This window comes from Octopus sinensis, unplaced genomic scaffold, assembly GCF_006345805.1.
Source record: "Octopus sinensis unplaced genomic scaffold, ASM634580v1 Contig17379, whole genome shotgun sequence".
In the NCBI taxonomy this organism is placed as follows: domain Eukaryota; kingdom Metazoa; phylum Mollusca; class Cephalopoda; order Octopoda; family Octopodidae; genus Octopus; species Octopus sinensis.
In genome coordinates this window covers 11,905-29,867 of record NW_021835016.1, presented here as the reverse complement: position 1 = coordinate 29,867, position 17,963 = coordinate 11,905, and the positions used below count along the sequence as shown (strand labels likewise).

The 17,963-nt window shown below is 36.2% G+C and overlaps 1 protein-coding gene across 1 annotated transcript; it reads left to right on the top strand.

Moving 5' to 3' along the window:
• Nucleotides 1–478: 478 nt before the first annotated feature.
• LOC115231097 (homeobox protein rough-like) lies at nt 479–14,346 on the top strand (the record flags this gene model as incomplete). Its single annotated transcript, XM_029801181.1, has 4 exons — nt 479–713; nt 12,439–12,478; nt 13,512–13,572; nt 14,247–14,346. Coding segments are annotated over 4 exons (436 nt in total), but the record flags the coding sequence as incomplete, so codon positions are not given.
• Between the last annotated feature and the right edge of the window lie 3,617 nt (nt 14,347–17,963).

Sequence of the window (17,963 nt, the reverse complement as noted above, 5' to 3'; positions counted from 1 at the left end):
ATGCTCCTTAACCATTTAACAACCATAAGCCTGCTTGTGATATTAAATAGATATCTTTTAGATAGTTATTTTTAAAGGATTCTAATGCATTTTAGGATCTTTTATAGGGATGGGGAGTATAGAAATCATTTCATATTTATAAAAAATTATATATATCAGAGTATTATTAATAGAGATTTATAGTTAGTTAGTAAATAGTAATTTAGTTGTATTAATGAGTTACATTAAAGGAATATGATAAACATATTATTTATTTCCTGTAAAAAAAAGCTTATCAATTAGCACATATATTTCACCTCTTTGTCTATATACCTACCCTCTTTGTAATGTCTCACATCTTGTGCGGAAAGCAAGGAATAGATAGATTTTATCATCGCTACTCTTTCTTAAAATGTGATTTTATTTCAATGTTAGAAATCAATATTTATACTTGAATATTTTCACCTTTTGTACGTTTCTTTTCTTTTTCTTTTTCCAGTTCAAAGACGGAAAAGGAAAGAGAACCGTCCCCGACGTCAGCGTACGACATTCACCAGTGAGCAGACACTGAAGTTAGAACTGGAGTATAACCGAACTGAATATATCACACGACCTCGGCGATTCGAATTGGCTGAGATGTTGAACTTGACAGAAACCCAGATCAAGATCTGGTTCCAGAACCGAAGAGCGAAAGACAAACGGATCGAAAAGGCACAAATGGATCAGCAGATGAGGTAGGCTTTGTTCTGTATATCAATAATACGACCGAGGCTAATGTCGACGAAGCTTTCCGACATATTAAACACAATAAACCAGTAGGCTGTTCTAAATGTAACACACTGGATTATAAACCTTCGATTAACTCAGACGATCCATGCAATAAACTAAACCAAAGCACTCTCGTAGTACATTTACATCTTTTTTGAAGGGGAGGTAACTCTAATAAAACAAATAAATTGAAAATACAGTAAGGACAACATTTTCTATAGTTGCATATAATTGTTACTTTCCTAACTTAAATATCTAAAGAGGGAATTTTTGTTTACTAACTGGATAGAGGGCGTTTGCTAATCGAAAGATCTCACTGTGTTACATTTGTAAGATATATACAGTGTTTGTCAGCGTGTACAATAGTTATAGGTGTGTGTGTGTGTACGTGCATGTGTGTGTGTGTTTATGTGTATGTATGTGTGTGTTTGTGTATATATACGTACATATACATATATATATATACATATGTGTGTATATATGTATATATATATATATATATATATATATATGTTTATGTTTATGTAAATCTATATATCAATCTATCGATCGATCGATCTAATTATATAATTCACATTACTTCATATATTCATGGTTAACTGCTTAAAATTTCGTTTCTTGGTTGTTTTCCGCTCCTCTTCAGCCGATAATACCCACCCTATTACGTGTGTAGAATCACGGTATAAATTTGATCTTTTTCGAACATACTTATGCTACATACACGCGAGGAGGCACACACGCACGCACGCACGCACACACACACACACACACACACACACACACCACACCTACACACACGCATGCACAAATACACATGCCTGTGTATTTATACATAAACATACCTGTAAATTTGAGTGCGCGTGTAATCAAGTAGTGCTATCTCGACTGAGACAGCACAGTAGTTATTCATTGTTTAGAAGGTGTAAATCCATGTCTATCCAAATTTCAATGAAGTATTAAGCCTTATTTTATCGCGTGTGTTTTACTTGATATAATATACATATGAATGATTTACCGACTGAATCTCCGAACATTGAGTAAAACAGAAGAATTGGTATAAGTGATTTACTTAATCTTACGTGCGTTTCACAGGCCAGATCCTCAGTGGAATATTGTAATTCAATCATATATATAGGTCGGTTGACAGTACTGAATTAAATTACAATATTCCCCTGAAGATCTGGCATTGCAATTCTATTATGTAACCGTTTATGTAACGAATGTCGTATTACGTACAAATTTTCGTCATTAAAACACATGTAGGATTAAATGATTCATGATATTGTAATAAACTCACTCAAACCAAATCTTTAATTATGCCGTCGAATATACCGATTGTACATACATATATAAATACATACATACAAGCATGCATACATACATACATACACATAAATATATATATGACAATTATTCTGTAGCCATGATAAAACTCCGAGTTTTATCATGGCTACCGAAAGATAAATTCCTCTATTTACATAATATCGAGATCTCTTTCTTTCTTTTGTTGTCTTACCGTTTTTACCAATATATATATATATATATATATGTATGTATGTATGTATGTATGTATGTATGTATGTATGTATGTATGTATGTATATGTATGTGAACATATATATATATATATATATATATATATATATATATATATATATTATATATATATATATATTTATATAGTTAATCCAAACATATATATATATATAATATATATATTATTATTATTATATTATTATTATTATTATATATCATTATTATTATATGAAAACTCACTGCTTATTTTGCTGGGTATGATGGAAAGCGTCAGCTGTCCACAAGCAGCGGACTAAGGTGACACATATTTACTGGTCATGCTTCAAGAACCCTGCAAAGAATTCTTGTAGTTCCCAGCAATGCTGGTTTTTGTAGGTTTTCCACCTTCACACTTGCACCGATCTTTTCCAGTCATGTTGGTAGCTGAGTGCTGATACTTCCAAGTTCACCAATTCCCATTGGTATCACGTCTGTTCTCTTGATTGACCACAGCCTTCGTATTTTGCTACATACACGCGCGAACGCAGACGCACATAATCATTATTATAATAATTATTATTATTATCATTATTATCATTATTATTATTACTTTTTTTTCTTCTTTCAAATTTGCTTCCATTTCTTGCCGAGTGTCTTCCCGACTCCTAGGGCAAAGAAACTCATAGTGTATATTGGTAGGCCATTAAACCAAACTCAGTAGTTCGTGCATTTTTTTTTTTTTTAAAGTTAAATTAAAATACATGAGCAGCAACAGTTCTCACATCGACAATGCTCTTCTCAATACGTGTGATGTACCAGTTAAGACAATCTTTTGCACTTCTTGCAGGGATGGTAAGCCAGGGATCATTCTCATATAATTTTCGGTTCCCTTCTTGATCATTCCTAGTGCTCCTACGATCACTGGTATTGTAACCGCCTTGAGATGCCACATTTTCTCAATTTCAATGAGTAGGTCTTTATATTTTCTGAGCTTGTCAAACTCTTTCGCTGAGATATTATGATCACAGGGGATGCTCATGTCGATCAATAAGCAAACTTTATTGTTTTGGTCTTTCACAACAATATCTGGTTTATTGCCTTGATGGTTCGGTCTGTATGTACTGGAATTATCATTATAATTATTATTATCATTATTATTATTATTATTATTATTATTATTATTATTATTATTATTATTATTATTAATAATAATAATAATAATAATAATAATAATAATAATAATAAAATAATAATAATAATAATAATAATAATAATATTATATCTATAGATATTCTTTTACCCTTTAGTTGCTTCAGTCACTTAGACTGCGGCCATGCTGGGGCACTGCTTCGAAGAATTTTTAGTCGAATGAATTGGCCCCAGTGCTTATTACTTTTAAGATCGGTTCTTGTTTTATCGTGCTTTTTTACCTAATTGCCAGGTTACGAAGACGTAAACACACTAACACCGGTTTTCAAGTGGACAGACACAAACACACACACACACATACATATATATATATATATATATATATATATATATCTTTACATATATATACATATATACGACGGGATTTTTCCATTTTCCGTCTCCCATATCCACTCACAAGGTTTTGGTCTGTTCGAAGCTATAGTAGAATACACTTACCCAAGGTGTCACGCATTGAGACTGAACTCGGAGCTATGTGGTTGGGAAGCAAGCTTGATCAGTAATACTTTGAGTTATTTAGAGTTTCATGGCACCCGGCTCCAAACGGCGCCTCAATAACGCGACCTATAACATAAACAACTAATGGAGCCCTTCTTCAATTGTCTTTGAGTACGGAGAAAAGTTTTATTTACATCTGTTTGGAACATTAAAGATATTCTGGAAAAAAAGTTGGAGTAGACACTTGGTGTTCCAACACCAAGTAAACACTTAGAGTAGGCCTTGAGAGTAAAAAACTTGGAGCATGCGTTCATCTTGAAAAAAGTCTAGTCTGTTGACGGTTTGTTTCTTAGTTTAACTGTTCCTCGAGTTCTACGAAATGTCAGGAGGTCGCTTCGGTAAGTAAAGATTGTTCAGAAAAGAATAGAAAATATCCAAACTCATCCCGCTCAGGATGACGAGCGGCCCTCCGAAGAACTTACGCTCTTAGAAGAAATACTTACAGAGGACAAGCTGCTTAGTAACAAATTGGGAGCCTTCATTTTTTTTTTTTCATCCAATTCTTCATGAAGTATGATATTAAAAGTATTCAAACTGAACGTGAAACAACATGGAGGGACTTGAGAGAAGATGGACTTTCCAGATAGAAATACTGCTTTCAAATTTTGGCACAAAGCCAACAACCTCAGGGTTGGGGCTAAGTCGATTGCATCGATACCAGTGCTCAAATGGTACTTATGTTATCGACCCCCAAAAGGAGGAAAGGCAAAGTCGATCCCAGCGACTTTTGAATCTAGAACGTAAAAAAAAGAAAACGGACGCGTTGCTGCTAAGCATTTTGTCCGGCGCGCTTACAATTCTGCCATCTTGCCGCTTTTACAAAAAAAAAAAAAGAAAACAAAACAAAAAAAGCAGTATGCTTAAAAATGCAACATCAGCAGGACAATAAAATAACAATAGCAACAAAAACAACAACTACAACAATAACAATAAAAACAACAGTAATAAGAACAGTCACAATAATATCAAACAGTTTTTATTGGGATTTTTATTATGATAATTATTATTGGCGTTGTGAATGGGTCTACCCTGAGCATACACCTGAAAACCGGTGAAGATGAGAAGGAGAGAGGTGCCCTGCCTGGAGTGCCCTTGGCGGTCAGGATGACCAGGATGTGTCGGTTCCTTGGTTGGCCCTGAGTGGAACACCCTACATCTTAGGGGGAATCTTATTGCTTAAATTTTGTTGCTGTCATCGTTTTTGTGCTAAGCCCCCACTTGTCGCTTGTTTTGTTATTGTCGCCTTGTGGCCTATAAAAGAAATATAGTATATACCACCATTACCGTCACCACCACTACCACCACTACCACTACTACCACTGCCACGACTACTACCACTACTACTTCCACCACCACCACCACCTACCACTATTAGTTTTGTGTGTGTGTGTGTGTGTGTTTGTTTTTACTGTTGTTCTACAAACACCGGTACCAATCTTGTTATTTTCATGGTCGTCCCTTCCAAAGCCCGCTACACAACTACCACCACCACCACCTACCAGCACCACCACCACCACCACCACCGCTTTCCCCCCACTATATGACCACCTCCCACTGCCACCACCACTGTAAATCAATCACCAGAAATCACAGCAATTGATAAACACTTCATTTATTTATTCTTCTTCCTTTACCTTTTCTTTCTTTTTCCTTTCTTTCTTTCTTTCTTTCCTCTCACCTGATTTTCTTCACATTTAATCTTTCTTATCCTTCTTTCTCTCCTTCACATTTTCCTTCGTTTTTTTATTTCTCTCCTATTTTTCAACTTTCTTCACTTTAATTACTCCATTTATTTATATTATTTCTTCCTCATTCCATCTGGCTTGTGTGTGTTTGTGTATTTGTGTGTGTGTGTGTATTTGTATGTGTGTGTGTGTGTGTGTTTGTGTATATCAGTGTGTGTATGTGTGTGTGTATGTCAGTGTGTGTGTGTTTGTATGTGTGTGTGTGTGTGTGTGTTTGTATGTGTGTGTGTGTATGTCAGTGTGTGTGTGTATTTGTATGTGTGTATGTGTGTGTGTATGTCAGTGTGTGTTTGTGTTTGTGTATTTGTATGTGTGTGTGTGTGTGTGTGTGTGTCTGTATGCCAGTGTGTGTGTTCGCGTGTGTGATTGTGTCTGTCTGCGTGTGTATGTCAGTGTGTGTGTGTGTGTATGTCAGTATGTGTGTTTCACTCGGTCTCTATGCCACTTAGTATGTATGTGTTGGTGTCACTGTGTGTGTCTGTGTATGCGGGTATAGGTGTTAGTATGCGTGTGTATGTGTGGAAGTGATTGGGTGTATGTGTGTGTTGGAGTATGTCACTGTCAGTGTGTGATTGCGTGTGTGATTGCGTGTGTGAGTGTGTGTACGTGTATAGTTGCATGTGCGTGTGCGATTATGTGTATGTGTGTGTATTGTATTCTCTGAACCTTTTTTCTCCTCTCATTTCTCGAATACTTTTTCACTTCCTTACATTACTTCTCTTTCCCTCTCCCCACCCCTCATTGTCACTCTCTCTTCACTCTCTCATTCTCAGCCCTCATTCACTCTCCCTTCCTCTCCTCCTTCATTCTCTTTCTCACTCACTAATTCTCTCCCACATCACCTCGCCCTTTCAGTCTCTTCCTCATTCTTTCATTCTCTCTCTTACTCTCTTACTCTCTCTCTCTCTCATTTTCTTTCTCTTTCACTCTCTTACTCTCTCTCTCTCTCTCCCTCAAACATTCTCTCTCGCCATCAAATATTCTCTCTCCTTTACACACACATTCTCTCTCCTTACTCTCCCTCAAATATGCGTTCTGAGAGCTCACTACTTTAATCTCTCTCTCTCTCTTTATTCTCTATCACTATATTCTTCACACACACTCTCTCACACACACACACACACTCTCTCTCTCTCTCTCTCTCTCTCTCCTTACTCTCCCCCAACACTCACACCTACTATTTTTTGTTCACATAACAAAAGAAAACAGCTGCACATTGAAATTCCAAAGAACGTTGAAGAAATTCTCAAAGACAGAAACCAAAAAAAATGCTAGTAAAAATATACTGAAAGAGAGTGAGAGGTCGACTATTGACACTTAGCAACTGTTTTCCAAGACTGTGTAGATGTTGACTACAAATTCTCATAGTCATTGCTACAGATTCTCTTGGAGACATTTTATGACAAAATCCAAAGCAATTACGAAACAACGGTTATTGGAATTGTGAATAAAGCTTGTCAACGAAAAACAAAAGAAAACAACAATAATAATAATAATTAATCAGCTGAGCTGTTGGGTGTGATTATTGAACTTGTGACATTGTTAGACCAGTGGGTTAGGTTCGAGTCTATGATGAAGGTCCAAATTGTGATGCAAAAAAAAAAAACACTTGTCTGAGTTATGGTTATTACCAAGGGTCCCAACAGCATCCTCGACCTTAAGAGTTTTGCGGTTGTTGTTGTTGTTGCTGCTGCTGCTGCTGCTGCTGTTGTTGTTGTTGTTGTGGTTGTTGTTAAGCAACAAGACGGGTAAGGGTGATTAGGTGATGGTCTGGGGCTCAGGGGCGGGAGACCCCCAGACCTTGAAAACCCAAAAAAAAAACTTTGGTCGTCTTGTTGTAGTCGAGGGCTCTTCGTGACGCCCGATACCACTGGAAGTCGCTGGAAATGGAGATCTCCAGGTCCAAATTCTTAAACGGCTGCTGCTGCTGCTGATGATGATGATGATGATGACAATGACAATATACCATATAAACTCTGAGGAGTAGATTTGATTCGTGTAATATATATATGGTTCTGGGTTCAGTACCTGCGTGGCATCTTGGGCAAGTGTCTTCTACTATAGCCTCGGGCGACCAATGCCTTGTGAGTGGATTTGGTAGACGGAAACTGAAAGAAGCCTGTCGTATATATGTATATATATATATATGTATGTATGTGTATGTATGTTTGTGTGTCTGTGTTTCCCTCTAGCATGCTTGACAACCGATGCTGGTGTGTTTACGTCCCCGTCACTTAGCGGTTCGCAAAAGAGACAGATAGAATAAGTGACTGGGCTTACAAAGAGATAAGTCCCGGGGTCGATTTGCTCGACTAAAGGCGGTGCTCCAGCATGGCCGCAGTCAAATGACTGAAACAAGTAAAAGAGTAAAAGAGTAATATATATATATATATATATATATATATAACATATATATGTATATGTATATATATATACGACGGGTTTCTTTCAGATTCCATTCTTATATCTACACAAGGCTTTTATCAGCCCGAAGCTCTAATGAAACACTCAGTGGAACTGAACCCGGACTATTGGGTGTGGAAAAAATTTCTTGCCACACGGCTACGCGCGCCTGCACCTGCATATTCATAAGTCTAAAAATTTGCTTACTCACACATACACTCTCTCTCTCTCACACACAATCACACAGACAAGCATATATATATATATTCATATACGCATACATACGCACACAAAAACACGCACACACACACATGCACACACACACACGCACACGCACATATATATATATTTATATCACATATATATGTGTGTGTATGTATATTCTTTTATTCTTTTAATTGTTTCAGTCATTTGATTGCGGCCATGCTGGAGCACCGCCTCTAATCGATCTACTCGACTCCAGGACTTATTCTTTGTAAGCCTAGTACTCATTCTATCGGTCTCTTAGGCCGAACCGCTAGTTACGGGGACGTAAACACACCAACATCAGTTGTCAAGCGATGGTGGTGGGGACAAACACAGACACACACACACACACACATACACACACACACATATATATATATGTGTGTGTATATATATATATATATATATAGAGAGAGAGAGAGAGAGAGAGAGAGAGAGATTAAAGTAGTGAGCTCTCAGAACGCATACCCATTAGTTTAATAAGTTATCCTGACGAAAACTCCTCATCCTATATATATATATATATATATATATATATATATATATATGTATATATATACAATGAAAAGTTGGGGGCGCATACATGCTAATATTCTTAAGTTATAATATCTGGAAAAGTACAGAACAAGATTTCAACAGTAGAATTTGCCTAATTCGCCACCTCTAAAGGAAACTAAAAAGTACTTAAAATTAAAATTCTACTGTACTTAAAATATTGCTGCCGAGAATAACATTTCTAAAATTTACTATATTTTATTAAAACGAAAATTATAAAAACATTTCTGGGTTTTTCCAATTTTCTGATTTTAAGCCTATGGGTTTATATTCAGAAACTCTTTTCATGTATAATAGTCCCAGTAATTTTTATAATTTTCAGAAAACAAAACGTTTAAGCAAAATTATTTAAGTCTGTATTTAAGCCCATAGGATTATTTTTGGAAAAATTACTATTTTAAAAATGAAATAAGATAAAATTATTTTTTTTTAAATTACACTAGAATTCGCCTAATTAGTCATGCCTAGGAGAAAATTGGAAGTGACGAATTAGGTGAAGAAACGAATTAGCCAAAGACGAATTAGGCTAACTCGGTACTCTATTAATGCTAACTAATAAATTTTACTTAGGATTTATTTGCCAGATTTTAATGTGGAAGAATTGACTCAACATACGGTTGACTTGAAACCATTTAATGAACATTCTACTACAATCAATGTTGTTGTTTTGTTTGTTTGTTTTCTTGTAATGGGATTTCAACTGAAGTGAAAAAAATCTTGTGCAATATTACTTATAGCTTCATATTTTATTGTTTGTACTTGATACAACTAAATAAAATGGCTATTTTAATCGTATATTTCAAAAGACATAATTTTAAAAAATAGTTTTTGTTTAAATTTATTTTTGATTATTTTTGTACCATACTTTTAAAGATTTATTTGTTTTGTAGATTCTCTTAATAAATAAAATAAATTATCGCAAATTTATCTGATATAATGTTTTTTTAATTTTAAAAATGTTATTCTCGGCTGCAATATTTTAAGTACAGTAGAATTTTAATTTTAAGTAATTTTTAGTTTCCTTTGGAGGTGACAAATAAGGCAAATTCTACTGTAGAAATCTTGTTCTGAACTTTTCCAGATATTATAACTTAAGAATATTAGCATGAAATGCGCTCGCATTTTTCATTATAATCCAATTTTTTTTTTTTTCCAAACAATGCAATAAAACTAATAAATATTCTTTCGATGAGCAGATGAGAAATAATGTCCATACGGAAGTGTGAAAATCCATCACATTCAGAAACTAAATCATAAAGTTTGAGAAAAAAAAAAAGCAATATGGAGCTGTTTTCGTCCCCTCTCTCCGCCCATTTCTGACTCTGCGAGCACAACGTGGTCCATTGTATTACAACGTTATTGTGTAAATGTGTTTGTTCAAATATGTAAACACATGCACACACGCACATCCACGCAAATATGTATGTGTGTGTATAATTACAAATATGTGTGTGTGTGTGTGTGTGTGTGTGTGTGTGTGTGTGTGTGTGTGTGTGTGTGCTTATATACACGCCTACATACACGTATGTCTACATACACGTATAGATAAAACTGGATTTATATGCATACATTTTCTGAGAGTGAGTGATAATATAAGATTAAGAAGTCAAGATCAAGAAGTAAAGAAGAAAAATGTTTGATTGTTCGACTAAATTTATGGATTTAAAAAATGGGTTTTCCACCATTTACAGACTGGTTACTAGATTGTTCCTTCATTAGCTGAGATTTTTCGCTTCTTCTTTATTTCGATCTATTGGAAGTTTAATTTGGAGAGCTGGCAGAATCGTTAGCACGCTGGACAAAGAGCTAAGCGGCGTTTTACCCGCCTTTATGTTCTGAGCTCAAAGTCTGCTGAGCACGACTTTACCTTTCATCCTTTCGGCTCGATAAAATAAGCTGAGCGCAGTTGAGCACTGGGAAGAGGAGGGGGTCGATGTAATCGATTTTCTCCCCCTCCCCTCCGAAATTACTATCCTTGTACCACAATTTGAAACTAACATACTAAAGGTTTAAGACAGCTTCTGGCGGTGATGATGGTGGCAGAGGTGGCGGCGATGGTGGTTGAGGTGACGGTGATAGTGGTGGTGTTGGTGGTGGTGGTGGTGGGAGATGTCAGCGATGGTAAGGATGGTGATATTTGAGATGATAATGAGATGAGGGTGGAGGAGTATAGTGATAGAGGAGGATGGTGGTGGTGGTGGTGGTGGTGGTGAAAGCGGTGGTGATAACTTTCGTTGCAAATCCATTGAGGGTGATTGTGACAGCAGCAACAGCAGCAGTAGCAGCAGCGGTAGGAAGAGGAGGAGGAGGAGGAGGAGGAGGAGGAAGAAGAGGAGGTGCAGCGGCAGGTGTGAGATTGTAAGTGCTAAGATGATGGTAGTGACAGACATGCAAATAGACAGGTGGTTGTGATGGTGGCATCAGTGCGCGTGTGGTGTGAGGGGTGAGGATGTCGAAAATAAAATAAAGGAAATGATAATTACGAATATTAATTACGAAAGAGAGAAAAAAAAAAAGAAGACAAAACTACTTTTGGGCCAATTATAGTTCCAATTATAGTAAATTGGGGCCAATTAGAGTGAAGTTGAAACGACCCCACTAAAAATAAACAGACATTGCAGTAAATTGCCTTTCGGAACTGAACGGGGGTAGTTTTTGTTTGCTTCTTGGCCTACTTAGACTTCAGTTAGAATTATAATTTCTTTCTAATTTCTAACTTGTTATATTTTATCGGGAAATTAAATTGAGAGCTGGCGAAGGGAAGTGTGCGAATGTATGTTTATCTGTGTGTTGTGTGTGTGTGTGTGTGTGTGTGTGTGTATGTGTGTATGTGTGTGTGTTTATCTGTGTGTCTGTGTGTTTGTGTAATCACATGTGTATATAAGACTGTATTACCTGTATATATGATATATACTCATGTATATATATTTATATAAATATATATATACATATATGCATATATATATATATACATACGTATATACATATATATAGAGAAATATATTTATATAATATTATATATATATATATATACATACATATATATATATATATATATCTATATATATTATATATAAATATACGTATATATAAATTATATATATATATATTATATATTATATATATACATATATATATACATATACATCTACATATATATATATACACATATGTATATGAATATAATATATGTTTGTATAAATGCATACATACATTTTATACATATTCATATCTTGTATACACAAACACACACACACACAAACACGCACGCACACGCACACACACGTACACTGACACACACTCACGTGCTCGCATGGGATAAACAAAATAACAGGAACACTATTTTAATTTAACTGTTATTTCAATTGGTAATATGACAAATTCAAAACTGTTTCTAACCTGTGTATGTGTTTTTATGTTTTTGTATGCCCTGTACTCCGTGGTATAAATATCTGTTTTTCTTCTTTTTTTTTCTTTTTCATTTTGCAAATATTTATATCTAAATAAATTAAAATGTTCAGCCTATCTAATTTCCAAAGAAGACAAGTTGTTGGAGTTCGGGTAAGTGGTGCTTCAGTCACTAGAAGTGCTGAGCTGTTTAATATTTTGAGAGGTACATTCGAAAACCGAATTTGGACCAGCTCTGGTAAGCATAATTCTAGATGGAGAACAAAGCTGAAACATTGAATCTAAAAATCTATCGAACTACCACAGCAAAAGTGACATCAGTGTTAGACTGCTAATTTGCCAAAACCTTTTGTCATGAGTTCCGAAAAGCTGTAAATCCTGGGAAGGCTGCAATAGCTAAACCTCTGCTTAAAAATTATGTGAGATTATCAGAAGTGGTCAATGGTTCAATGGAATGAAGTCAGATTCTCTGATAAATCATTATTTACTCTTTTTTCCACTTCAGTTTTTTGCTGGAGATAGCCCTAATAAGCTTTCAACCCTGGCTGGCCATAAACGTGAACCATGGCGGTGGCTAAGAGAGATTTGGACAGCCCTATCACGAAATACTTTTAGTTTTTTTAGTTGTTTTACATTGGAGAATTAAAGTCAATAATTATCTGAGTATTTTGGCTGATCATGACCGTCCTATGAGACAACACCGTTCTCTCATGGTAGCGCTATCTTCCAGGACGATAATGCGCTGATTCATACAGCTAAAGTTAGTCAGAATTGGTAACTGGATCTCCATATAACTGAACATTTATGGTATATTTTGGAACAGTAAGGAAAAAGCAATTTCCTGCTGTAAGAGTTAAAATAGGTTTGGCTCAAAATTCACCTAGCGACTGCTCAGAATCTGTACGCATCAATTCCAGGTGGATCAACTCCAAATTAAATAAGAAAACTTACATTTAACAAGATGTTTCCATTATTTTGTCCAAAACTCGCGCGCGAGCCAGAATTTTCAGAGTTGATGCCGGGTTCAATTAGAAACAGCTTTCATAAAAGTTTTTAAAATTCTTAACTCGCTATTTCAATGCCTTCATTTTCTTCAAGTATTTTCAGCAAGGCTTTTGCATTTTTGATATACAAATTCATAAGTTTTTCTTTCATCTATGTTTGTAATCCGGTTTTACATTTCTAGCCCGATCTCTACAGCGCTGCTATTAATTTTGTTCTCTGTCCAGAATTGTGTTGTGGACAAGGTAATACGGAGCAGTTCATGCACTGGTTTTATCAATCTTTAGCAATGTTTTCGTAAATAAAAACCAGGTTCCAAGCCAATAAAATGCAGAGAATTCTTTTTTAATTGCTGGAAGCATCGAGAATATTCTGGCATTACCGTTTGTAAGAGCTTTTTATATTCCAGTCGAACAATGTCACAAAATTCCTTTAAATGTGTTATACGATCGGTGTGTTCATCCATACATCTACCCATCCATTATCTTCGCCCAGTAATCCTATGAAGATCGTGGTGGTAGTGTCCTCAGGTACCTCCTCCCTAGAGTCCTACCAGAAGTAACGGTCTGTAGCCTTTCGGATAGATTCTCAAACGTGACCAACTAAAACTATGGATATTATCCAAACATCTCATTCTTGGTCTAACGCCAGGTCTCGTGCCATTTGGTTGGCTTGAAGACGCTGTCTTGCGATTCCTCCCTGCACCATTCTAATCTCAAGTCTGTAATACCAGAGTTGTAACCGTTCAATGCAATGAAATAGCAACCCTGATCTCCAAGGTTAACATTCCATTTCGGAGGAACTCATTTCGGCCGCTTTTATCCATGATAGAGCATTCATGAACATAGGTAAAATTAAGTACAAAATCCGAACTGAAGATAGCAAGTTTGGCTTTTTTTACCCACCATTTCTCTTCTAGGGTTAGAATGCTTAGAATACTGGAACTGCCGCATTGCTGTGCCCGCACCTGCAATTCTAGCATTCCGTTCAGCCTTCTGCTTCCCATCACAAGAGAACGGGTAAACTACAGTCAGTGCCAATATAGTTCCTTCCAAGTTTGGATTTTTAATTAGCGAAGATGTTCTTGCTTCTTCGTTTTACGTCGACTAAATTTGTATTATAGATGTCTTTTCGAAACCCAGCAAGCTCTTATACGAATACGTGTTTGTCAAATAACTGAGTCGAAGCTCTCAGAGAGCCTTGGGCAAGTTTCTTTCACGACAGCCGCGGATCAATCAATGTCTTGCAAATGGAATTTAGTAGACGGGAAACTATTGAATCCCGTCGTGTATATATGCATGCATGTATGTATGTATGTATGTATGTATATGTATGTATGTATGTATATGTATGTATGTATGTATGTATGTATGCATGTATGTATGTATGTATGCATGCATGTATGTATGTATGTATGTATGTATGAGTATGTATGTATGTATGTATGTGTATGTATGTACGTGTACAGTGTGCGTGTGAATGTGTGTTTGGGTGGGTGAGTAATTGCATGTGTGAACTTGTATTATTAATAATTGAAATAACACAGATGACATATGTTAATTTGTTTTGAACGTTCATCTTGTCAAAGGATTTTTGTTAATTTAACTAACAAAGTTTAAAGACAATAATAAGATTTTGGTCAATGTTTGAAAGATAATAAGTAATTATATTTATATTGCTCAAGGCTTATTAACTGCGGGATTCGTCCGAGGAAAAGTTTCTTAAAGACGTCGTGTGTTAAAAACACATGGAATTCCTGAAATCAGACGAAATGAATCGCCCCGGAAATGAACGAGAACGATGAATATCAATACTATTGCAGCTCGTCGGCACCGCATGCGAATAAATAAAACACATTCATTGTGTGATACCGGTTGTGTGCCATCGTTAATGTTTAAGTTATTAGACTTCTGGTGCAGCACCGTTGCACGTCTGCAGATAGATTTTACGCAATCTGCATGTAGACCTCAGACCAGCGAATCGAATTCGTTAGGTGACTCGAGTATACGGTGCCGACTAGCTGAAACAGCAGCAAAGTTTCGATATTCAACCGTTCTCTTTCACCTGCGGGGCGATTCGTTTCGTCTCATTTGAGGTATTCGGTGCTTTTTGGTAAAACTCGATATCTTAAGGGTTTATTGACTGTGGCATTCCCTGGGCGAATCGCGCAGTCAATAAACGCATAAACAAAACACATATATTAAATATGTGACATTGGTGAAGCTTGCGCTACCAATGTGACAATATTAGAGCCGCTTCAAATTCAAAATTTAATCTATGTATATATTGTTGTGTGTGTGTGTGTGTGTGTGTGTGTGTGTGTGCCGTGTGTGTGTGTGTGTGTATGTGGGTGTGTGTGTGTGTAGATAAAGACAGATAGATAAATATATAAATATATACATATTACATAGATACACACACTTGGGTATATGCATCGACAGTTCAACCAACATACCAAGTCAACCACATATTTACAAACGACGGGGACTTTCTTAACTCAAAGTCTTGTTGCTTTCTTAGCAATCGGCTTGAACTCTCCCAAGAAGGAAAAATTAAGCTCAAAGAAAAATCATACCTATATAGAAAGGAAAGGGATGATTCGAAGAATACAGATTCACTCCATCACAGGAACTATAAAACTTTATAAACCTTTGCAGAAGTTTATCATTTAAGTATATATGTGCACGTCTAGGCATGCAACTGTGTGCATGAGAATAGATAAGTAAAACAAAACATACAATTTGCACAGGCACTGACTCCAAATACCGCACATATACACACATAAATGTAAAAATACCCTGTTGATGTCGAAATTCCAATGAAGAAGCCTTGTATTTAGGTGAGCAACCAACTCTTTCTGTATTGACTAGAAATCTTGAATAAAACCGAATAATGACACATACACACACACACACATACATGCATACACACACACATACATGCATACATACATACATACATACATACATACATACATACGTACGTACATACATACATACATACATACATACATACATACATACATACATACATACATACATAAATACACACACACATACACACATACGTACATACATACATACATACATACATACATTCGTACGTACATACATACATACATACACACTCACATACATACATACATACATATATACATACATACATACGTACATACATACGTACATACATACATACGTACATACATACAGACATACATACATACATACATACATACATACATGCATGCATATTATACATACATACATACAATACATACATAATACATACATACATACATACATACATACTACATATATACATACATACATAACAAAACATACATACATATACACACAACATACAAACATACGTACATACATACACACATTCGTACGTAATACATACATACATAACTACATATACACACTAACATACATACATACATACATTATATACATACTACGTACATACATACGTACATACATACATACATACATACATACATACATAAATGCATGCATACATACATACATACATACATACATACTACATACATACATTACATACATAGATACATACATACATACGTATACAATGCTTGCTCTCTACATAAGTTCAGGGAAATTTAATGTGTAATTTCTCCGCAATCAAAAAAATGGTGCGTGCACACGTCACACGAGTAATATAGGAATATCGTGATTTATGTAGTGTTAATAGTGTGCTTGTCACACTTACATGACGATTGAAAAGCGAGGTCAAGTGCATTTGAAACGTGTCTAGCTTCCAGGTAGGTTGTGAGACTAGTAATTATGCGGCCTATTTAGATGTGTGGTTGAAACCAATAAGCAGCCATGTTGAAAGGAAGCTGTGTGTTTCACAACCGGACATTGAATCTTCTGGCTGCCAACTTGACGCTGGTAATCCGAGGAAGGCGGTGAAATACAGGTGTTTCTTTGATGTCGGTAATTTAGCAGTAATAATTTCTCTGTGAAAACTGTAGGGAAGGGATAATGATGTTATTAAGCAGTGGAGCTTGTTGCTGTTGCTGTTGTTGTTGTTGTTGTTGTTGTTGGTGGTGGTGGTGGTGGTGGTGGCGGTGGTCGCTGTCGTCGTCGTCGTCGTCATTGTAATGTCGACTGACAGTCGATGTGGTGGTCGTGGTAATGGCGGTGGTGGTGGTGATGGAAGGTGGTGGTGGTGGTGGTGGCGGTGGTCGCTGTCGTCGTCATTGTAATGTCGACTGACAGTCGATGTGGTGGTCGTGGTGATGGCGGTGGTGGTGGTGGTGGTGGTGGTGGTGGATGATGATTAGTGGCAACGCTTTCCGTCGGAACCATTTTGTCGGGGGCAGGTGATAGATAACTGATGGTAATCAGAACCTTGTGTGCGAGCGTCTGTAAGTCTATGCAGGTGTGTATATGTGTGTACGAATGCATGTGTATGCGTGTGAATATATACACAAGTATGAATGTATGTATGTGCGTATGTGGATGTGTGTACCTGTGCATGTGTTTGTGTATATATGTACGTATATATAGATACATATACGTATATGTGTGTGTGCATGTATGTAGGTATATATGAATACACACACGCCCATTTATATAATGACCGTAAGATGGGGGAGGTGTAGATT